This window comes from Oncorhynchus keta, chromosome 4 (genome assembly GCF_023373465.1).
Source record: "Oncorhynchus keta strain PuntledgeMale-10-30-2019 chromosome 4, Oket_V2, whole genome shotgun sequence".
Lineage (NCBI taxonomy): Eukaryota > Metazoa > Chordata > Actinopteri > Salmoniformes > Salmonidae > Oncorhynchus > Oncorhynchus keta.
In genome coordinates this window covers 41,837,806-41,860,213 of record NC_068424.1, presented here as the reverse complement: position 1 = coordinate 41,860,213, position 22,408 = coordinate 41,837,806, and the positions used below count along the sequence as shown (strand labels likewise).

At 42.1% G+C, this 22,408-nt stretch overlaps 1 protein-coding gene across 2 annotated transcripts; it reads right to left on the bottom strand.

Moving 5' to 3' along the window:
• Nucleotides 1–1,150: 1,150 nt before the first annotated feature.
• On the bottom strand, nucleotides 1,151–20,851 carry LOC118374959 (C-terminal-binding protein 1-like). Of its 2 annotated transcripts, XM_035761467.2 has the most exons (10): nucleotides 20,583–20,851; nucleotides 15,770–15,858; nucleotides 9,050–9,204; nucleotides 8,354–8,498; nucleotides 7,722–7,928; nucleotides 7,238–7,452; nucleotides 3,319–3,449; nucleotides 3,081–3,208; nucleotides 2,791–2,905; nucleotides 1,151–2,691 (listed from the first exon to the last, which is right to left on the bottom strand). In XM_035761467.2, the coding sequence occupies exons 3-10, from the start codon at nucleotides 9,185–9,187 to the stop codon at nucleotides 2,502–2,504; spliced, it is 1,269 nt and encodes a 422-aa protein (XP_035617360.1). In that variant the 5' UTR covers nucleotides 9,188–9,204; nucleotides 15,770–15,858; nucleotides 20,583–20,851; the 3' UTR covers nucleotides 1,151–2,501. The 2 variants fall into 2 exon arrangements, with proteins under 2 accessions (XP_035617360.1, XP_035617355.1); XM_035761462.2 differs by lacking the exon at nucleotides 15,770–15,858.
• Between the last annotated feature and the right edge of the window lie 1,557 nt (nucleotides 20,852–22,408).

Sequence of the window (22,408 nt, the reverse complement as noted above, 5' to 3'; positions counted from 1 at the left end):
TATCTCAGTTCACTGGTCACGATGGCAACACCCACCCGTAACACGTGCTCCAGCAGGTGTATCTCACTGATAATCCCTAAAGCCAACACCTCATTTGGCCGCCTTTCGTTCCAGTTCTCTGCTGCCTGTGACTGGAACGAATTGCAAAAATCGCTGAAGTTGGAGACTTATCTCCCTCACCAACTTCAAACATCTGCTATCTGAGCAGCTAACCGATCGCTGCCGCTGTACATAGTCTATCGGTAAATAGCCCACCCGTTTTTACCTACCTCATCCCCATACTGTTTTTATTTTATTTTCTGCTCTTTTGCACACCAATATCTCTACCTGTACATGACCATCTGATAATTTATCACTCCAGTGTTAATCTGCAAAATTGTAATTATTTGCCTACCTCCTCATGCCTTTTGCACACAATGTATATAGACTCTCCTTTTTTTCTACTGTATTATTGACTTGTTAATTGTTTACTCCATGTGTAACTCTGTTGTCTGTTCACACTGCTGTGCTTTATCTTGGCCAGGTCGCAGTTGCTATTGAGAACTTGTTCTCAACAAGCCTACCTGGTTAAATAAAGGTGAAATAAAAATACAAAAATACAAAAAATCAGACAGTTAAACAGCGATCACTAGCATGTTAGAGGCTGCTGCCTATAGGCATAGACTAGAAATCACTGGCCACTTTAAGGAATGGAACACTAGTCACTTCAATGTTTACTTATATCTGGCATTACTCATATCATATGCTGTATTTTTTACTATTCGACGGTATCTTAGTCACTTAATGTTTACATATCTTGCGTTACTCATCTCATATGTATATACTGTTTTCTATACTATTCTACTGTAGTTCAGTTCCGCTCTGACATCGCTCATCCAGATGTATATAGTCTTAATTCATTCCTACTTATATTTGTGTGTATTGGGTATATGTTTTGTAATTTGTTAGATATTACTTGTTATATATTACTGCACTGTCGGAGCTAGAAGCGCAAGCATTTCGCTACACCCGCAATAACATCTGCAAATCACCTGTATGTGACAAGGAAAAATTGATTTGATCTTTTACAAAATAGGGCCATCTTCCGTATACCAACCCCCCCCCCCCCTTCCCCCACCTTGTCAGAACACAACTGATTGGCTCAAACCAATTAGGAAGGAAAGAAATTCCACAAATTAACTTTTATCAAGGCACACATGTTAATTGAAATGCATTCCAGGTGACTACCTCGTGAAGCTGGTTGAGAGGATGCTACTTTGAAGAATCTCAAATATAAAATATTTTTTGATTAGTTTAACACTTTTTTGGTTACTACATGATTCCAAATGTGTTATTTAATAGTTTGTATGTCTTCACTATTATTCTACAATGTGGGAAAATGTAAAAATGAAGAAAAAACATTGAATAAGTACATGTGTCTAAAACTTTTGACTAGTACTGTACATCAGTATGTCAGTTGTTTTGCTCACAGGCCTCAGAAGACTCGCAGGCCTCATGTATATGGCAGACACTTTCTTTAGATTCTTTGGGGGGTGACTGTCTTTGCATGTAGTGCATCTGTTGTTAATCAATGCATTTGTATGGGCTAATAGAAGTAAGGCGAAATACATTTTTTACATCAAATATATATTTTTTGATACCTACAATTTTTATTTAGCCTTACTGCTTATTAGTCCATACAAACGCATCGAATAACAGATGGAACAGATAGTCCCCCCACAAAAAATCTAAAGGAAGTTTGTCTTAAAATTATTTTCTTTTTTTAAATCAAATTTTTTGTTGATACTTGAAGGGGTCTTAAAATTCTAAATCAAATAGCTAAATTATCTTTGGTGTGACCTTCTTAAAACAATTCCATATAGCTTAGTAGAACCCACCTCCTCCCCCGGCTTAGACTCTTATGGGTTAGTATGTTTGCTAATATAAACCAAACAGGCAGGCAGGTAGAAAAAGAAAGCACTATCTGTCATAAATGGAAAATAACCAGAGAAATTAAATTTCCTGAGAAGTTGTGCAAAAGCTTCCTCTTTGGGGGCTTGTTGGGGAATATATAACTTTTAAAAATCAGTTGGTTAGTTTTCACCCTTTTCTATTAGACTGCAATATAAATATTGTTTCCATAGTTCTAAAAACTGTACACAAACAGGTTATTCATGTTATAATCAACTACTTCTGCTTTAACGATGAACCCATAGGACACAGAAACAGATATTCGCCCACTTTACTAGGTCAAACTACAGTCTAAACAGCAGGATTCTCTTTAAAAGATATTTGTATTTTCTCTTTCTAAATCCACATTATTATTATTTTTTTCTGAAAAAAAAAATGTTTGAAAAAGATTACCACTATGGTTGGACCAGATTAACTGTAATAGACCTCTGTGAGTCTGTCTGTTTCATGGCAGCTGTTTGAAACCTATGAGGCTTCAACTCCATTCCTTTTCCAACAAATGAAGACCAGTAGAGTTATTTTGGTTGGACAGAGAGCTCTGTGGGGCAGGGCTACAACAACTGGTCATTGGTGTGCTGCTCTCTGTCTGACTCTGCTTTGCCTGGCTGGCCCGACGAAGGGGCGTGAGAGGGGTGGGCGACGCTGGGCAGGCTGTGTGTTATGGGCACGGCATTAGGAACGATTCCCTCTATAGGTGGAGGGAGCCCCCCAGAGGCCAAACTCATAACACCAGGAGGGTACCTGAGATAAGGAGAGGATGAATCAGAAAATGCTATAGCACTTGTAAATGCATATATAGTACCGGTATCTACGTTACTTTATCAACAGTGGGTTCAATACCTGTAGGGCCCATTGAGCTCAGGATGAATGACAGCAGGGTCCATATTGACCAAGTGAGTAGTCTGGGACAGGAACTCTTTATTCACACAGTTCTTTAGGCCGTCTGGAATACGACCTGGAAGCAGGAAACAGTTGTTGATGAAGCACAACGCCGTTATAAGAGTTTGTTATTGTGGCTTTGCTGTTGTTTATTAGTGAGAGGGGAGCCTGGGAGCCTGATACATTTCCCTTTGGGGAAAACAATAATCAACCCAAGAATACCCATTTATTGGTGTAACAGGTATTGTTACCTGAAATGGCTCGTCGGATCTCCCGGGCTGCCTCCTCTCTCATCTCAATAGAAGCCTGTTCGCTGTACCAGGCAGCGTGGGGAGTACATATCAGGTTAGGAGCATCTTTCAGAAGTCCCTGGCTGAAGCTGAGAAAAAGGAAACCAAGTTGCGTAATATTAGACTCTCCTCAACACAGTGGGAAAAAAAATATGATCAAAATGGAGACAGTATAAGAATAATGTAAAAGGGGGCTAACCCGAAGGGCTCTGTCTCGTGGACGTCCAGGGCTGCCCCTCGTATCCTCCCCTCTTTCAGGGCCTGTGCAAGGGCCTTCTCATCCACGAGCCCCCCTCGGGCCGTGTTAACCAGGAACACACCCTGGCGCATCTACAACAGACCACATAAAATATGTAAACAATGCAGTGCACAACTGTAAATTAAATGCCTTAGTAGGTTTAGGTTTAATTTATTTGCACCAAAGCAAATAAGTGATCAACAATACAGATAAATAGAAAACGGTGTGCAGGTGTATATGTAATACATGTTTGTTAAAACAGATAACAAAACCCGCTAATCATAAATGTACAAATTAACTGATCAGCAATCACAAAAAATAATAAACAGTATATCATTTGTTTATGTGTGTGTGCATGTGTGCATGTGTGGATGTGAGTGTGTGAGAGATGGGATACATGGAGGAGATTACTGATGAGTAGTTTGGTTCATCAGGCTGAAGTTATTGAGGGATGATGAGGTTTTGGCAATGTGAAGATAAGAATTCCAGAGTACGGTACCTCTGTATCTGATAGTCAATTCTCTATGTGAGGTGTGGCAGTGGGGAGGGTGAAGGTTATCACAGTGTTATATAGATGGATTTCAGAATTAACTTGTAAAAATCCATTGAAGGGTTTAGGTAAACTGTCTGGGAGGTATGAGTATTTGTAGATGAAAATGCATAATTGACATACATTGTGGTGAATATACAAGATATTGAGTTTCTTAAACAAAGGAGCAGATGGAGCCAGGTAATTAGAGGTGGCTAGTCTTGTACATTTATTTTATATGATGAGTAATGTGTGCATGTTGGAGGCATATGTACTGGCCCAGACAATATTACAGTAAATGAAATATGGGTTAATTAAGCTGTAGTAAAAAGTTAGAAAGTGTGCCTGATGAACTAAACCACTAATATTTCTGATAATACTGTCAGGCGTGTGCGTACTTGTGCTGAAGTCAGGTGCAGGGGGGCAGAGAATTGTGAACAGGATCAAATCAAATCACATTTATTTATATAGCCCTTCGTACATCAGCTGATATCTCAAAGTGCTGTACAGAAACCCAGCCTAAAAACCCCAAACGGCAAGCAATGCAGGTGTAGAAGCACGGTGGCTAGGAAAAACTCCCTAGAAAGGCCAAAACCAAGGAAGAAACCTAGAGGGGAACCAGGCTATGTGGGGTGGCCAGTCCTCTTCTGGCTGTGCCGGGTGGAGATTATAACCGAACATGGCCAAGATGTTAAAATGTTCATAAATGACCAGCATGGTGCACACTTTATTTCGGCAGGAGAGACATACAGACTGACGCAACTGCGTCCAAAAAACCTCCAGCCAACAGGTCAAAGTGTATAATGCGCAAAACAGTTGCAACACATCAAATGTACACAAAACAGGCTTCGTGAAATAACACGGTAAAAACGCACACAATAGTGCGTTCAAAAACACGTAACACAGAAACAATCTACCACAAAGACGTGAGGGGGAACAAAGAAATACATACGTGTAGTGTAATTGGGGAATGAAAACCAGGTGTGCAAGGAACAAGACAAAACAAATGGACACATGAAAAATGGAGCGGCGATGGCTAGAAAGCCGGTGACGTCGAAACGCCGCCCGAACAAGGAGAGGAGCCGACTTCTGCGGAAGTCGTGACAGATGCCAACAGATTTCATCACTTTGATGGGATAGTTGTTTGATGATTTTCCAAGTTTACTTTATATTATTTAAGGATTCTTGGAATTTGTTAGTAAAATATATTTTGGGGAATATCCAAAGTAGGTGTGTAAATTTGTTCTCATACTTTTTGTAATTTGAAGAATTCAGGGGAGAGGGATTTGTGAGAAACCTTTTACACAACTTTTTTTTGGAAACCAAGTTTTCCAGAAACCTTCTAGTGCTCTCACGTGGTTTAACTCAGGGAAAGCAGAGGTGAAAAACAGAGTTGAAAGATGTGATGGCCTGATTATAAACATTTTCCCATTAAATATCATCAAATCAACAGTTTAAAGCACAATTCATTTTGTTAAATATTCTACAGTTAATGTTACTAATCATTCCCATCTGTTCATTTCCAGCTGCCAAAGAGAAATGGAAAATTGGAAAGTGGTCAGAAATGTCAGGATAAAGTAAACCTGTATTAGTGACATTATTCAAAGTATTTGTAAAAAATATTGTCAATAAGAGTGGCAGATAAACTGGTCACTCTAGTGGGCTTATAGATGAAGGGATACATATAGCTGGAGTATAAAGTATTCAAAAAGTCAGATTCTTACTTGTAAAATGTATGTTGTAATCTCCCAATAGAAAACACATTTTATGTTATTATTAATCACATTCTCGTTTGATGCTATAAGATCTGACTGTAGTTTTGACAGACCAACATTCGCATATACAATACCAGTCAAAAGTTTGGACACAAATCAAATGAAAATAGTCTGGATAGCCATTTGATTAGATGTTCAGGAGTCATCTGACTTTGGGGTAGAAACTGTTTAGAAGCCTTTTGGACCTACACTTGGCGCTCCAGGACCGCTTGCTGTGCGGTAGCAGAGAGAACAGTCCATGTGGCTGGAGTCTTTGACAATTTTTAGGGCCTTCCTCTGACACCGCCTGGTATAGAGGTCCTGGATGGCAGGAAGCTTGGCCCCAGTGATGTACTGAGCCGTACACACTACCCTCTGTAGTGCGTTTCGGTCGGAGGCCGAGCAGTTGCCATACCATGCAGTGATGCAACCTGTCAGGATGCTCTCGATGGTGCAGCTGTAAAACCTTTTGAGAATCTGAGGACCCATGCCAAATGCCAGCGTGGCAGATGTGTTGTTACCTACCCTTACCAGTTGCAGAGGGAGGTGTTTAGTCCCAGGGTCCTTGGTGGTAAGGGACTATGGTGGTCTGCTTGAACCATGTTGGTATTACAGACTTTAAAAGTCACTGTGGGGACGACATCATCGATGCACTTATTGATGAAGCCAGTGACTGATGTGGTCTACTCCTCAAAGCCATCGGAAGAATCTCGGGAACATATTCCAGTCCGTGCTAGCAAAACAGTCCTGTAGTTTAGAATCTGCTTCATCTGACCACTTTTTTTATAGACTGAGTCACTGCTTAATTTTTTTGCTTGTAAGCAGGAATCAGGAGGATAGAATTATGGTCAGATTTGTCAAATGGAGGGCAAAGGAGAGCTTTGTACACGTCTCTGTGTGTGGAGTAAAGGTGGTCTGGTTGCACATTTAACATGCTGATTCGAAATTTGGTAACATGGATTTAAGCCTCCCTGCATTAAAGTCCCTGGCCACCAGGAGCGCCGCCTCTGGATGAACATTTTCCTGTTTGCTTATGGAGGTATACAGCTCATTGAGTGAGGTCTTATTGCCAGCATCGGTCTGTGGTGGTATGTAGTAGACAGCTACGAAAAAATACAGTTAAACTCTCTAGGTAGATAGTGTGGTCTACAGGTTATCATGAGATACTCTACCTCAGGCGAGACTTCCTTAGATATCGCGCACCAGCTGTTGTTTACAAATATGCATAGGCCCACGCCCCGTGTCTTACCAGAGGCTGATTACCAGAGGCGCACCTACTCAGGGTTTTTCTTTATTTTTACTATTTTCTACATTGTAGAATAATTGTGAAGACATCAAAACTATGAAATAAAAGTGTTAAATCAAAATATATTTTGGATTTTTTAAGTGCTTTAGGACTATGAGTACACCTCTGAGCGGTCAGGTAGGCTATTTGGAGTGTTTATTCGACTGGAGACATTTTCTATAAAATATGTCGTCGTCCCCCCCACTTCTTAAATCAAAGTTGTCCACCTGTATTGTACAATATGTGTCCCCCCTTTTTGTAGGCCTAATTTAGATTGTGTGTGTGTGTGTGTACGTGTGTCATGTCCCTGACCTGTTTGATGGTGAAGTCATTGATGAGGTGGTGGTTGTGCTCATTGAGGCTGCAGTGGAGGGTGACACAGTCGCTGTGGAAAAGCAGGTCCTGGAGGGTGTTTACACGCTGCAGGCCCAGGGCTCGCTCCACCCCGTCAGACAGGTATGGGTCATAGAAGATCACATTGAACCCAAACGCTTTGGCTCTGAGTGCTACACCCTGGCCAACACGGCCTGAGGATACACAACACAACGTGGACATTTGAGTAATTCACAGACATGTAAAATACTGTAATTACACCAAAGGGATGCAATAGAGGTTAAATCCTTACAGCATATAGCATGCCTGTTTTGTAACAATTCACAGCAAACAATGACATATAGAAAAGCTATTGAACACTATTGAACAAACCCATATCTTAACAACCAATTATCCACAATCTTCAGCTAATAGCTAGTTGGGTAGTGTAATACAACATTGTACTGAAAGATTTCTAACTAACCGAGGCCGATGATGCCAAGTGTCTCCCCGCGGATCCGCGCCGCACCGGACGCCACCTCTCTGATCTGCTCCACGCTCTGTACCCTGGTGCCCTCGCGCAGTGCCTGGTGAAGCCACGTGGTTCGTCGGTACAAGTTCAGGATGTGACACAGTGTGGAGTCCGCTGTCTCCTCCACCGACGCTGCTGGCATGTTACACACTGCTATCCCTATTGGGGGAGAGGACTATTGTAAACAGCTACTCGTAGTGTAAGGTGGAGTAAGGTAAGTATAGTTTACTATATCGAAAAGTTGGTTTTATTATAGAGATCTGAGCAGTTGCACTTTGTTTTAAATGGAATACCATAACATGCAGAAAATGATATAATATTTGACCTAGTAAGCCTGCATGGCTTTTTTTTTTTTTTTCAGGCAAGTCAGTTAAGAACAAATTCTTATTTTCGATGACAGCCTAGCAACAGTGGGTTAACTGCCTGTTCAGGGGCAGAACGACAGATTTGTACCTTGTCAGCTTGGGGTTTGAACTTGCAACCTTCCGGTTACCAGTCCAATGCTCTAACCACTAGGCTACCCTGCCGCCCCTTTTTGGGTGGACATCTGTATAAAGTTGAGAAAGAGTAATGCAGGGCCTCACCTAAATCTCCAGCCGACTTGATGTCGATATTGTCGAAGCCGCTGCCTATGCGGACGATGATCCGAAGTCCCTTGAATTTCTCCAGGTCCTCCCTCATTAGCGTAATGGTGTGGTACATCAGAGCTCCTACAGCCTCGTTCAGTACCTTCCAACAGAAAGCTCTCAGGTTTAGTGCACAGAGGACAGTTGTATAGCACCCTTCAAAAAGAGAAATAGACCACTTTGAACTAATGTGTCATCAGAATTAAAAGCAAACTGAATTAACTGTGGCTGTGTTGTTTACTCCAAAGGCCCTGACATGGGCTCTTCGTTGGGCTCTTGTAGTAGAAGCTAATCTTTCAAATCAAATTGTATTGGTCACATACACATATTTAGCAGATGTTATTGCGGGTGTAGCGAAATGCTTGTGTTCCTAGCTCCAACAGTGCAGGATTTTCTATTCACAATACAATACACCAATCTAAAAGTGTATTGAGAAAGAGAGAGATGGTCGTAACAGCCTGGTCATTGTTTTTAGGACATCATTAGTTATGGTATGTTAACAAGCTTGTTTAGCAGCACAATGTCTTGCTTATAGGATGGTCAACAAATACTGGTTTTAAGCCAGAGAGTCTTTTTTTGAATTATGAAGCTGAGCAGAGAGATAATAATTTGGCATGGAGGGGCAGGGCAAGGCCGGGCAGGGCAGGGCAGCACCTTCTCATGGATCTCCTGGGTGGACTGGGCATCACAGAAGGCCACAGTGGCCACGTCTTTCAGGATTGGCATCTCTATGGTGCAGTCACGCCCATCCAGCAGGGCCACCAGGGGCCGTGGGTTCATGGTCCCATTCATGATAGGCGGTCGAATGCCTGAAGACAGAGAGAGTGGACAGGTAAAACATACTGTATTTGACATCATATTTTACTGGTATGGGTTGTGAATTTGACATTGTAGTGTGGGAAAATTGCAGTTGTGTTTATGAGCATATACACTGAGTATACAAAACATTAAGAACCCCCTGCTCTTTCCATGACATAGACTGAGCAAGTGAATCCAGGTGTAAGCAATAATCCCATATTGATGTCACTTGTTAAATCCACCTCAGTCAGTTTAGATAAAGGGGAGGAGACGGGTTAAAGAAGGATTTTTAAGCGTTGAGACATGGAGGGCAAAACAAAAGATTTCAGTGCCTTTGAACGGGGTATGGTAACAGATGCCAAGCGCACCGGTTTGTGTCAAGAACTGCAACGCTGCTGGGGCTTTCATGCTCAATAGTTTCCTGTGTGTATCAAGAATGGTCCACCACCCAAAGGGCAATCCAGCCAACTTGACACAACTGTGGGAAGCACATCTGCGGGGGGACACACACTCAATAATAGGAAGGTGTTCCTAATGTTTGGTATACTTTTCCACTTTACAATCCACCACAAATCCAGTTGTTAGCTGGTATGTTAATGAATCCCATGCTAGTAAAAAAAAATCCTAAATGGGGTCTTATACTTGGTTTCTTAATTATTCCCCGTTAAAAAGTCAGTTTTGCATCCATGACTCTGGAAAGCAATTAAAAATGTTAAAGGTTTTCTTTATGCATGTTTTTTTACAAGCCGCCAGAAGCAGACCTTTTCATACTGTGACTTCAAACCTGTCAAAATGTGTCACTAAATGAGAAATATACCCCCTGATGTTGCAATTAATCAAATTGAAAATTACAGTGAAAGTAGTAACTAAGTCATAAATGACTTGGGGCATAAAGAAAATGTTGCAGTTTTAACTGCCCAGTGCAGTCAAAAATGAGATTTCACTGTGTTTTATATACCTTTCCACACTGAGGTTGAAATATGGTTAGCTGTGGCTGTGAATTTGCCTTTCACAAATTTCAAAATACAATACCGCTTTGGAATGCAAATGCGTACTACTGACAGTGACGCACAAATACCAAAAATGCGAACCCCTGCTATTATAATGGTGAGAGGTTAGCAGGTCATGGGGGTATGATATTTGAATGTCTAACTTTCTCACATCTCAATATTGATGATTCATTCAGGACTATCCATAATCATGGTAGCATCCACATTAATGTAGAAATCTTTGGAAACATACACTAAATTACCAAAAGTATGTGGACACCTACTCAAACATCTAATTTCAAAATCATGGGCATTAATATGGAGTTGGTCACCACTATACTGCTATAACAGTCTCCACTTTTATAATTGTTTACCCCTTTTCTCCCCAATTGGTAGTTACAGTCTTGTCCCATTGCTGCAACTCCTGTATGGACTCAGGAGAGACGAAGGTCGGGAGCCAAAACACGACCCTGCCAAGCCGCACTGCTCCTTTAGCCTGAATGCCAGCCGCACCAACATGTCAGAGAAAACACTGTACAACGTGTCAGAGTGCATGCGCCCAGCCCGCCACAGGAGTTGCTAGAGTGTGATGGGACAAGGACATCCCGGGCCAACCATACACTCCCCTTACCCGACAACATTGGGCCAATTTTGTGCCACCTCATGGGCCTCCAGCTGCAACACAGCCCGGGATTGAACCCAGGTCTGTAGTGATGCCTCACTGCGATGCAGTGCCTTAGACCGCTGCGCCACTCAAGAGGCACACTGTTTTGGGAAGGCTTTTCACTAGATGTTGGAACATTGCTGCGGGGACTTGCTTCCATTCAGCCACAATAGCATTAGTGAGGTCGGTGTTCTAATTCATCCTAAAGGTGTTAGATTGGGTTGAGGTCACGGCTCTGTGCAAGCCAGTCAAGTTCTTCCACACCGATCTTGGCAAACCATTTCTGTATGGACCTTGCTTTGTGCATGGGGGCATTGTCATGCTGAAACAGGAAAGGGCCTTCCCCAAACTGTTGCCACAATGTTGGAAGCACAGAATCGACGAGAATGTCATTGTATGTTGTAGCATTAAGATTTCACTGGAACTAAGGGGCCTAGCCCGAACCAGGAAAACAGCCCCAGACCATTATTCCTCCGCCACCAAACTTTATAGTTGGCACTATACATTGGGGCAGGTAGCGTTCTCCTGGCATCCGCCAAACCCAGATTCGTCTGTCGGACGTGGCAAACCATTTCATGAAGCTCCCGCCGAACAGTTCTTGTGCTTCCAGAGGTGGTTTGGAAGTGTTGCAACCAAGGACAGGCGATTTTTACACGCTACATGCTTCAGCACTCGGCGGTCTAATCTGTTGAGCTTGTCTGGCCTACCACAGAAATTTTACGAACTGACCTGTTGAAATGGTGGCATCCTATGACGGTACCACGTTGAAAGTCACTGAGCTCATCAGTGAGGCCATTCTACTGCCTACGGTGAGCGTGATGGTGGCAGCATCAGCAGCAGGGATTGGGAGACTAGTCAGGATAAAGGGAAAGATGTACGTAGCAAAGTACAGAGAGATCTTTGATGAAAACCTGCTCCAGAGTGCTTAGGACCTCAGACTGGGGCAAAGGTTCACCTCCCAACAGGACAACAACCCGAAGCACACAGCCAAGACAATGCAAGAGTGGCTTCGGGAACAAGTCTCTGAATGTCCTTGAGTGGCCCAGCCAGAAAGCGGACTTGAACCGATCGAACATCTCTGGAGAGACCTGAAAATAGCTGTGCAATCTGACAGAGCTTGAGAGGATCTGCAGAGAAGAATGGGAGAAACTCCACAAATACAGGTGTGCCAAGCTTTTAGCATTATACCCAAGAAGACTCAAGGCTGTAATCGCTGCTAAAGGTGCTTTAACAAAATACTGAGCAATGGGTCTTAATACTTATGTAAATGTCATATGTCTGTTTTTTTTTAATACATTTGCAAAAATGTCAATCTGTTTTTGCTTTGTAATTATGGGGTATTGAGTGTAGATTGATGGGGGGAAATAAACAATTTAATCATTTTAGAATACGGTTGTAACGTAACAAAATGTGGAAAAAAGTCAAGGGGTGTGAATACTTTCCGAATGCACTGTATATGGCGTCGGACCAGGGTTGCCATTATGAAAATGTGGTGCCTGACATATATGACCGGCAGCATTTTAATTGACCAGACATTTGAGAAATTTACCGGATCCTTATGCATTAGGTGCGTAACCTGATTAGGACGTCCATTCACTGTGCTCAGAATGACAGAAATCACGTTTAAATTATGGTAATTCATCTTAACAAAACATGCAAGTCGAGAATGCAATGAAAGGCTTCTTACCAAATTCCGATGTGCATTGAAGATATTAGAATAGCTGTACACATTTTCCCCAGCCAACAAGATGAGTAATGAACAGCAAAATCACTAGCCTATGTCAATCTATTATGCCCCATAGTATAAAAAATTACCTTATCTGCTGGTCAACTTGTCGAGAAAGAAATAGCCTATTCCTAAGAAACTCTGGGACAATTGTGGAACGATAGATCACAAATTCATACAACCACTAGGCTACATTAAAACAAAAGTTGAAAAGCAATAAGTCTGATGCATTAGATCAGAATGTTTTGCTTAATGTTGATCAACTATTATTTCATCACATTATAAGCGCAGCAATGCGCACAAGGCCATAGGCTACGTGCGAATGTTAGTTTCATAATACAATTAGCAGAAAATACTGTTGTCAAAGTGACAGAGATTAAAATATCCATTAGAAATGTAGAAAGAGGGGAAATCTAAAGACGCAATAACAATAGAACGTGAGAGAAATAGGCTACTGGTTTCAATGGCATATAATTATCAAATAATTGCCTCCACGGATATGGTCATACTTTGCCTAGGATACTTTGAAGCAAGGTTAAACATGCTTCAAAATAGGTAGTACAATTTTCAGGTAGTAAAATTAATATACGTATGTTTTCAAAATGCATACTGCCTCCAGATCATTGCAAAGTGGTGTATTACACGCTGATGAAACCTGTCTTCCTGCCAATGATGTCACCATTGCCCTTGATGTTAAGCAATTTTGTGCTGCTATTTTTATTGATTTGGCCAAAGCTTTTGATACGGTAGACCATTCCATTCTTGTGGGCCGGCTAATGAGTATTGGTGTTTCTGAGGGGTCTTTGGCCTGGTTTGCTAACTAACTCTCTCAAAGAGTGCAGTGTATAAAGTCAGAACATCTGCTGTCTCAGCCACTGCCTGTCACCAAGGGAGTACCCCAAGGCTCGGTCCTATGCCCCAAGCTCTTCTCAATTTACATAAACAACATCTCTCAGGCAGTAGGATGCTCTCTCATCCTTTTATACGCAGATGATACAGTTTTATACTCAGCTGGCCCCTCCCGGGATTTTGAGTTAAACCCTCTTGAACAAAGTTTTCTTAGTGTTCAACTGCCCTTAACCTTGTTCTGAACACCTCAAAGGTCATGTGGTTTGGTAAGAAGAATGCCCCTCCTCCCACAGGTGTGATTACTACCTCTGAGGGTTTATAGCTTGAAGTAGTCACCTCATACAAGTACTTGGGAGTATGGCTATACAGTACACTGTCCTTCTCTCAGCACATATCAAAGCTGTCTCCACCCGGCACAGCCAGAAGAGGACTGGCCACCCCACATATGCTCTCTCTAATTCTCTCTTTCTTTCTCTCTCTCTCTCGGAGGACCTGAGCCCAAGGACCGTGCCCCAGGACAACCTGACATGATGACTCCTTGCTGTCCCCAGTCCACCTGACTGTGCTGCTGCTCCAGTTTCAACTGTTCTGCCTTGTTATTATTCGACCATGCAGGTCATTTGTAAACATTTGAACATCTTGGCCATGTTCTTTTATCTCCACCCGGCACAGCCAGAAGAGGACTGGCCACCCCACATGGCCTGGTTCCTCTCTAGGTTTCTTCCTAGGTTTTGGCCTTTCTAGGGAGTTTTTCCTAGTCACCGTGCTTCTACACCTGCATTGCTTGCTGTTTGGGGTTTTAGGCTGGGTTTCTGTACAGCACTTTGAGATATCAGCTGATGTATGAAGGGCTATATAAATACAATTTGATTGAAATTTGATTGAGCTGCAGGCTAAAGTTACATCTAGACTTGGTTTCCTCTATCATAATCGCTTCTCTTTCACCCCAGTTCCCAAACTAACCCTGATTCAGATGACCATCCTACCCATGCTAGATTACGGAGATGTAATTTATAGATCGGCAGGTAAGGGTGCTCTTGAGTGGCTAGATGTTCTTTACCATTCAGCCATCAGATTTGCCACCAAAGCTCCTTATAGGACACATCACTGCACTCTATACTGCTCTGTAAACTGGTCATCTCTGTATACCCGTCGTAAGACCCACTGGATGATGATAATTTAACAAATCTTCTTAGGCCTCACTCCCCCTTATCTGAGATATCTACTGCAGGCCTCATCCTCCACATACAGCCAGTCACATTCTGTTAAAGGTCCCCAAAGCACACATCCCTGGGCCGCTCGTCTTTTCAGTTCGCTGCAGCTAGCGACTGGAACGAGCTGCAACAAACACTCAAACTGAACAGTTTAATCGAAATCTCTTCATTCAAAGACTCAATCATTGACACTCTTACTGACGGTTGTAGCTGCTTTGCGTGATGTATTTTTGTCTCTACCTTCTTGCCCTTTGTGCTGTTGTCTGTGCCCAATAATATTTGTACCGTGTTTTGTGCTGCTACCATGTTGTGCTGCTGCCATGTTGTGTTGCTACCACGTTGTTGTCATGTTGTGTTGCTTCAATGCTGTGTTGTCATGTTTTGCTGAATTGCTATGTTGTTGTCTTAGGTCTCTATGTAGTGTTGTGTTGTCTCTCTTGTCGTGATGTGTGTTTTGTCCTATATATTTTTATGTATTTAATTGTTTTAATCCCAGCCACCAACCCCGCAAGAGGCGGGGTTGGTATGCCGTCATTTTTAATAAGAATATGCCTAGTTAAATAAAGGTTAAATAAAAAATAAAATATGCATTTGAATGGTGAATGGGAAGCATGTATCAATTAGGCTACCATGAGAAATAGGGCTAAAAATAGTATCTCTTTTTAATCGTGGCCATAATAACTTTTTTTAACAAACGATTGCATTTAGAACTTTTGCGCAATGATTGGGCTTATATAGGTATTTTTATGTATTTAATTGTTTTAATTCCAGCCCCCAACCCTGCAAGAGGCCTTTGCCTTTTGGTAGGCCGTCATTGTTAATAGGAATTTGCCATCATGGTCAATTTTAGCTAATTAGCAACTTTGCAACTACTTACTGCTTTTTAGCTACTTAGGAGATACTTAGCATGTTAGCTAACTCTTCCCCTAACCCTAACTTCAAGCCTTTAACCTAACTCCTAAGCTTAACCCTAAACTTAACACTTTTTTGATGAAGATGGCTGCCTTTTTATTGGCTCTTAACCAACCATGCTATTTTGTTTGTTTAATCGCAACTTATTTTGTACATAATGTTGCTGCTAATGTCTCTTAAGACAGAAAAGAGCTTCTGGACATCAGAACAGTGATTACTCACCTCGAATTAGACGAAGAATCTTTCTTTAATGAGTTGGACGGGAACGATATACTCCAAACACCCGTACAGGCCCTCATCACCGTCATTCGCTGGAGAAAGAAACAGAGATTTTGCGGAAAGACATCGGGGTGCCTTGTGAGGATCAGGCAACGAGTGGATAATCTGCCTTTGCCATCTGTACTGCTAACTAACATTCAATCGCTGGAAAATAAATGGGACGAACTGAAAGCACCTATGTCCTAGAAACTGTAATATCTTATGTTTCACAGAGTCGTGGCTGAACGACGACATTCATAACATACAGCTGGTGGGTTATACACTCTATCGGCAGGATAGAACAGCAGCCTCTGGTAAGAAACTGGGTGTGGGCCAATGCATATTTGTAAACAACAGCTGATGCAAGATATCTAAGGAAGTCTCAAGGTTTTGCTCGCCTGAGGTAGAGTATCTCATGATAAGCTGTAGACCACACCATCTACCTAGAGAGTTTTCAAAAGTATTTTTCATAGTTGTCTACATACCACCACAGTCTGGTGCTGGCACTAAAACCACACTCAATGAGCTGTATATCGCCATAAGCAAAGAGGAAAACGCTCATCCAGAGGTGGCACACCTAGTGGCCGGGGACTTTAATGCAGGGAAACTTTAGTTTTATCTCATTTCTATCAGCATGTTAAATGTGCAATCAGAGGGAAAAAACTCTACATCCCCTTTACTCCACACACAGAGAAGCGTACAAAGCTCTCCCTTGCCCTCAGATTTGGCAAATGTGACCATAATTCCTGCTTACAAGGAAAAATTAAAGCAGGAAGCATCAATGACTCGGTCAATAAAAAACTGGTCAGATGAAGCAGATGCTAAACTACAGGACTGTTTTCATGGCACAACCTGAAATATGTTCCAGGATTCTTCCAATGGCATTGAGGAGTACACCATATGAGTCACTGGCTTCATCAATAAGTGCATCGATGACGTCGTCCCCACAGTGACTGTGCGCACATACCCCAAACAGAAGCCATGGATTACAGGCGACATTCGCACTGAGCTAAAGGGTAGAGCTGCCGCTTTTAACAAGCGAGACTCTAACCCGGAAGCTTAGAAGAAATCCCACAATGTCCTCCGACGAACCATCAAACAGGCAATCAATCAAACAGCATCAATACATGACTAAGATCGAATCGTACTACACCGGCTCTGAAGCAAGTTGGATGTGGCAGGGCTTACAAACTATATCAGACTACAAAGGGAAGCACAGCCACGAGCTGCCTACTGACACGAGCCTATCAGACGAGCTAAATAACTTCTATGCTCGCTTGGAGGTAAGTAACACTAAAACGTGCATGAGATCATCCGCAGTTTTGGCGACTGTGTGATCACGCTCTCTGCAGCTGATGTGAGTAAGACCTTTAAACAGATCAACATTCACAAGGCCACAGGGCCAGACGGATTACATGGACGTGTACTCCGAGCATGCGCTGACCAACTGGCAAGTATCTTCACTGACATTTTCAAACTCTCCCTGTCTGAGTCTGTAATACCAACATGTTTCAAGCATACCACCATAGTCCCTGTGCCCAAGAACACTAAGGTAACCTGCATAAATGACTTTCGACCCGTAGCACTCACATTTGTAGCTATGAAATGCTTTGAAAGGCTGGTCAAAGTTCACATCAACACCATTATCCCAGAAATCCTAGACCCCCCCTCATTTGCATACCGCCCCAACAGATCCACAGATAATGAAATCTCTATTGCACTCCACACTGCCCTTTCACACCTGGGCAAAAGGAACACCTATGTGAGAATGCTATTAATTGATTACAGCTCAGCGTTCAACACTATAGTGCCCTCACAGCTCATCACTAAGCTAAGGACCCTGGGACTTAATACCTCCCTTTGCAACTGAATCCTGGACTTCATGATGGGCCACCCCCCAGGTGGTAAGGGTAGGCAACAACACATCCGGCATGCTGATTCTTAACACAGGGGCCCCTTGGGTGTGTGCTCAGTCCCCTCCTATACTCCCTGTTCAACTGTGCGGCCAAAGACGATTCCAACACCATCATTAAGTTTGCTGACAACAAAACAGTGATAGGCCTGATCACTGACAATGATGAGACCGCCAATAGGGAGGTGGTCAGACACCTGTCAGTGTGGTTCCAGGGGAACAACCTCTCCCTCAATGTGAGCAAGGAGCTGATCGTGGACTACAGGAAAAAGAGGGCTGAACACGCTCCCATTCACATTGACGGGGCTGTTGTGGAGTGCCCAATTTTTCAGTTTTTGATTTGTTAAAAAAGTTTGAAATATCCAATAAATGTCATTCCACTTCATGATTGTGTCCCACTTGTTGTTGATTCTTCACAAAAAAATACAGTTTTATATCTTTATGTTTGAAGCCTGAAATGTGGCAAAAGGTCGCAAAGTTCAAGGGGGCCGAATACTTTCGCAAGGCACTGTATACTAGGTGGTGTCAGAGGAAAGCCCAAAAAATTGCCAAAGACTCCAGTCACTCAAGTCATAGACTGTTCTCTCTGCTACCGCACAGCAAGCGGTGCCAGAGAGACCACGTCTAGGTCCAAAAGGCTTCTTAAAAGTATCTACCCCCAAGCCATAAGACTGCTTATCAATTAATCAATTGGCCACCCAGACTATTGCATTGACACCCCCCTCCCCCCTTTGTTTTTACACTGCTGCTACTCGCTGTTTATTATTTATGCATAGTCACTTTACCCCTACCTCCATGTACAAATTACCTTGACTAACCCGTACCCCCACATATTGACAGTACCGGTACCTCCTGTTATATAGCCACGTTATTGTTATTTTATTGTGTTACATTTTACTTCAATTTTATTTTGTAAATATTTTCCTAACTCTATTTTCTTAACTGCATTGTTGGTCAATAAGGGCTTGTAAGTAAGCATTTCACGGTAAGGTCTACTACACCTGTTGTATTCGGCGCATGTGACAAATCAAATTTGATTTGATCCGAGCTGTCCTTTACTATGCAAATATGAAATGCTTCAAACATAGCTCTATTTAATTTATTTCCCCACTTATTTAAGATGTCCTCGTATACATGATTTTTCAATACAGCCCAATAAACCCATATTTGCATTGATAGAAAAGGTAGCATCGTAACTGTAACCACCATAAAGAAGGGAAAAAAACTGTGCACCTGTGAGCAGCTCAGGCTATGTGATTTATGATCATAGCCAATCTGGCATGAACAAACATGGCGTGACTGTCTCAACCCACTGTTCTGTTCCCACAGGAAATCTCCCTCTGAGGCGAGCCAGGGGAGTATAGACACACCCCTCTCTTCTCCTTCAGCTCCCTACCTCATTCCCTCCCTACCTCATCCCGCCATCAGCATACACACATGCAGGCGGACACATGCATACTCACCGAGAGACACAAACACCAATACACACACTCAGTCAGTCACGCGAACGCACGCACGCACGCACGCGCACACGCGCACACGCGCACACACACACAGTCATTCAGACACAAGTGAGCAAACACACAAACACAATCACACAGGTAAACAGAATCATTAAGCCATGTCTTGTTTGTCTGCGTTTAGATCACAAATGGACTGATCTGCCACAGGGTGTAATTCACTACAAACATGAAAATGACAATGAATGTATATGCCGAGCTTGATTACTGGAGAGTTTTATCAGCCACGTTTGACATGTGTTTTCGATCAATGAAAATACAAAAACTATTAGCTAAGCCATGTCTTCTTCAAAGATGATACAAATTCAAAGAAATGAACATACAATGAATTGTTTTATCACCAATATCCATGGCATTCCATGGCAATACTGACATGTGATCTTTGCATGGTGGTAATTCTGCCAATTTGAGCACCCCAGGGGTGAATTGGTATCTTTGTCAATTAGTCTGATTTTAATAACAAGATAAGACACGATCCATTGATCACTGAACTGAACACACCTACGAGCCCAGACTTGAATAATAATAATAGAAAAAGATCAAGCAACAAACAAGACCCCCATTGTAGAAAATATGCTGATGTTGTGAATACAATACAAAATACATCCAAATAACAGACACCAGTATGGGGTGGCAGGTAGCCTAGTGGTTAGAGGTTGCAAGATCGAATCCCTGAGCTGACAAGGTAAAAATCTATCATTCTGCCCCCGAACAATGATGTTCCTAGGCCATCATTGAAAATAAGAATGATTTCTTAAGTGACTTGCCTAGTTAAATAAAGGTCCAATTTTAAAAATGAAGACATGGAAGTATTCACAATACTAGCATGACTACTAAGCACCTACAAAGCTGTTTTCTATCCTTCCTGAATCTGAAGTATTCCCATAGTTCTAGACTCAATGTTTCTTTCTTCCCTGAAAGGAAAATTGGGAAGCAAGTCAGATGGAACTGGAAACACCGTTCCCAACTGCACAATGAACCGGAAGGCCATTTAGGATGTATATGTTGTGTGTCTCCTTGCCAGCCCTTACATTTTTTGAAGGGAAATAGTATTTCTGTCCTTCACCCCTACAGGAGGCTATAGGCTAAGCATACAAGGCATCAACAGAAACATATTCGAGGTTGAAAGCAAGCTATTACAGCATTGTAAGTTGCTGAATGGTAGAGATGAAGATAATGGAGAGAGAGAGAGAGAGAGAGAGAGAGAGAGAGAGAGAGACGGGAGAGGGAGAGAGTGGAGGGGGAAGGGAAGGAAGAATACTGTACAGTACACTGTGTACACACCACACAGCGCAATCACAGTTAACATGTGGTCCAATGCACCAAAGGAAAGCTGAATGTTTACCTAAAGGCAAGCCTTTGTTCAGAAAATGCGAGCTTCCCATCTTTTTTCCCCAAAAAGAATATTCACTTCAATCAAGATATTCATAAAAATCCACAGCATACGGCGGCTACTTCAATTTCCTTATTCCTTTTCCCTGCCCCTCAGTGGCAAGCATTCCCCTTTGCTCCTTTACTCTCCCTCCCTCTCTCACTTTCTATTTCCACTATCTCTATCACACATGCATGCACACACAGAATGCAACTGTCACTGCATTTATGGGAGTGGGAGAGCGTGAGAGCGAGAGAGGGAGAAGGGCGCAAGTGTGAGGTGGCTGAAAGAAAATAAGAGGAATGGGGTGGAGCTAAGGCCAAACAAAATGTATCTTCTGTTTCCTGAAAGACACTCTCTACAGGGTCGGTAAAAAGCGGATGTTTTGGGTTTTCAGGGATACAGACCGTTTCCCCTGAAAAACAGATGAGGGGACTCCACTCAGACGTTTTTTTTAGCATGCTAGGTTAGATTACCTGAAGAATACAAAATGATAAATGTTATGCAGTAACAGCCCATGTACGTGTGGTTAATTCCTTTTCTGTGTTAAAATGGAGTAATCAGCAACACGAAAACGGCAAAAACTGAAAATTGCTTTAAATGTTTTTGCATATCAACCAAACAATATCTGAATATTTTGATTTTTACATCCGGGTGGGGTGTTAAATGTGGAATGCCTGTCATTTGCTAAATGCACAGCCAACACTTCATGTCCCTTCAAAATAGTTCACCCTTTAACTTCATTGTATGAATCTATTATCTATTAATTCATGTATTCATTTCTATTAATTCATCTATTAATGATAAATATAAAGTGATATTTCTTTATCTCTGCTGTAGATTTAAGATCATAAGGTAGTCCCAACAAAGATAGTTTTTTTTTGTCTTGTGAATGAACTGCTGTTACTGTAAATGGTTAGCTAACTGATATATCCTAGCTATCTACTTAACCATTGGTAATCTGAGCATTTTTAGGTGTCATTTCAGAATGAGGGGTGCTGTAGCTCTGCTGTTGTTGCTATCCTGTCTGTTGAGGGCATGGGCTCAGGAAAGGAGGAGAGAAGAGGTGTCAGAGAATTACATCACTCAACAGTGACAGTGAAGCGGTACAGAGAATGGTGAGAGTTTCAGATTAAGAGCCAAAGGCCTGAGGCTACACAAACAACCCAAATATGACTGGCCAGGCCACCACACACACACTTGCAGTATACTTGTCTCACTGCCTGTAACCCCTACGTGCCACTTACTTACTCACACACCTAACATTTCAGGAAGATCTAGGCCTGTATTCACAAAGTGTCTCGGAGTAGCATTGATTATCTAGGATTACTAATCAGGTTCCCCTTGTCCATGTAATCAGCAGATGAATAGACGGGCGAGACCCAACGCAGCTGCAATTTCAGCACTGTTCAGCACTGAGTACCGGTTGCCTGATTGAGTTACCATTAGGAAAAGGCCCATTTCACAAATGATTGTGTAAATTATTTCTCTCGAATTGTCGCGTCCATGTTTGACATTTTATTATTAGGGAACAACATGGAACATAGCCTATTCAGTGCATTCGGAGAGTATTTAGAACCCTTCCCTTTTCCACATTTTGTTACGTTACAGCCTTATTCAAAAATCTACACTTAATACCCCATAATGACGAAGAGAAAAAAAGGTTAGACATTTTTGAAAACGCATCACAAATAAAAAACAGAAATACCTTATTTACATAAGTATTTTTGCTATGAGACTCGAAATTGAGCTCAAGTGCATCCTGTTTCCATTGATAATTCTTGAGATGTTTCTACAAC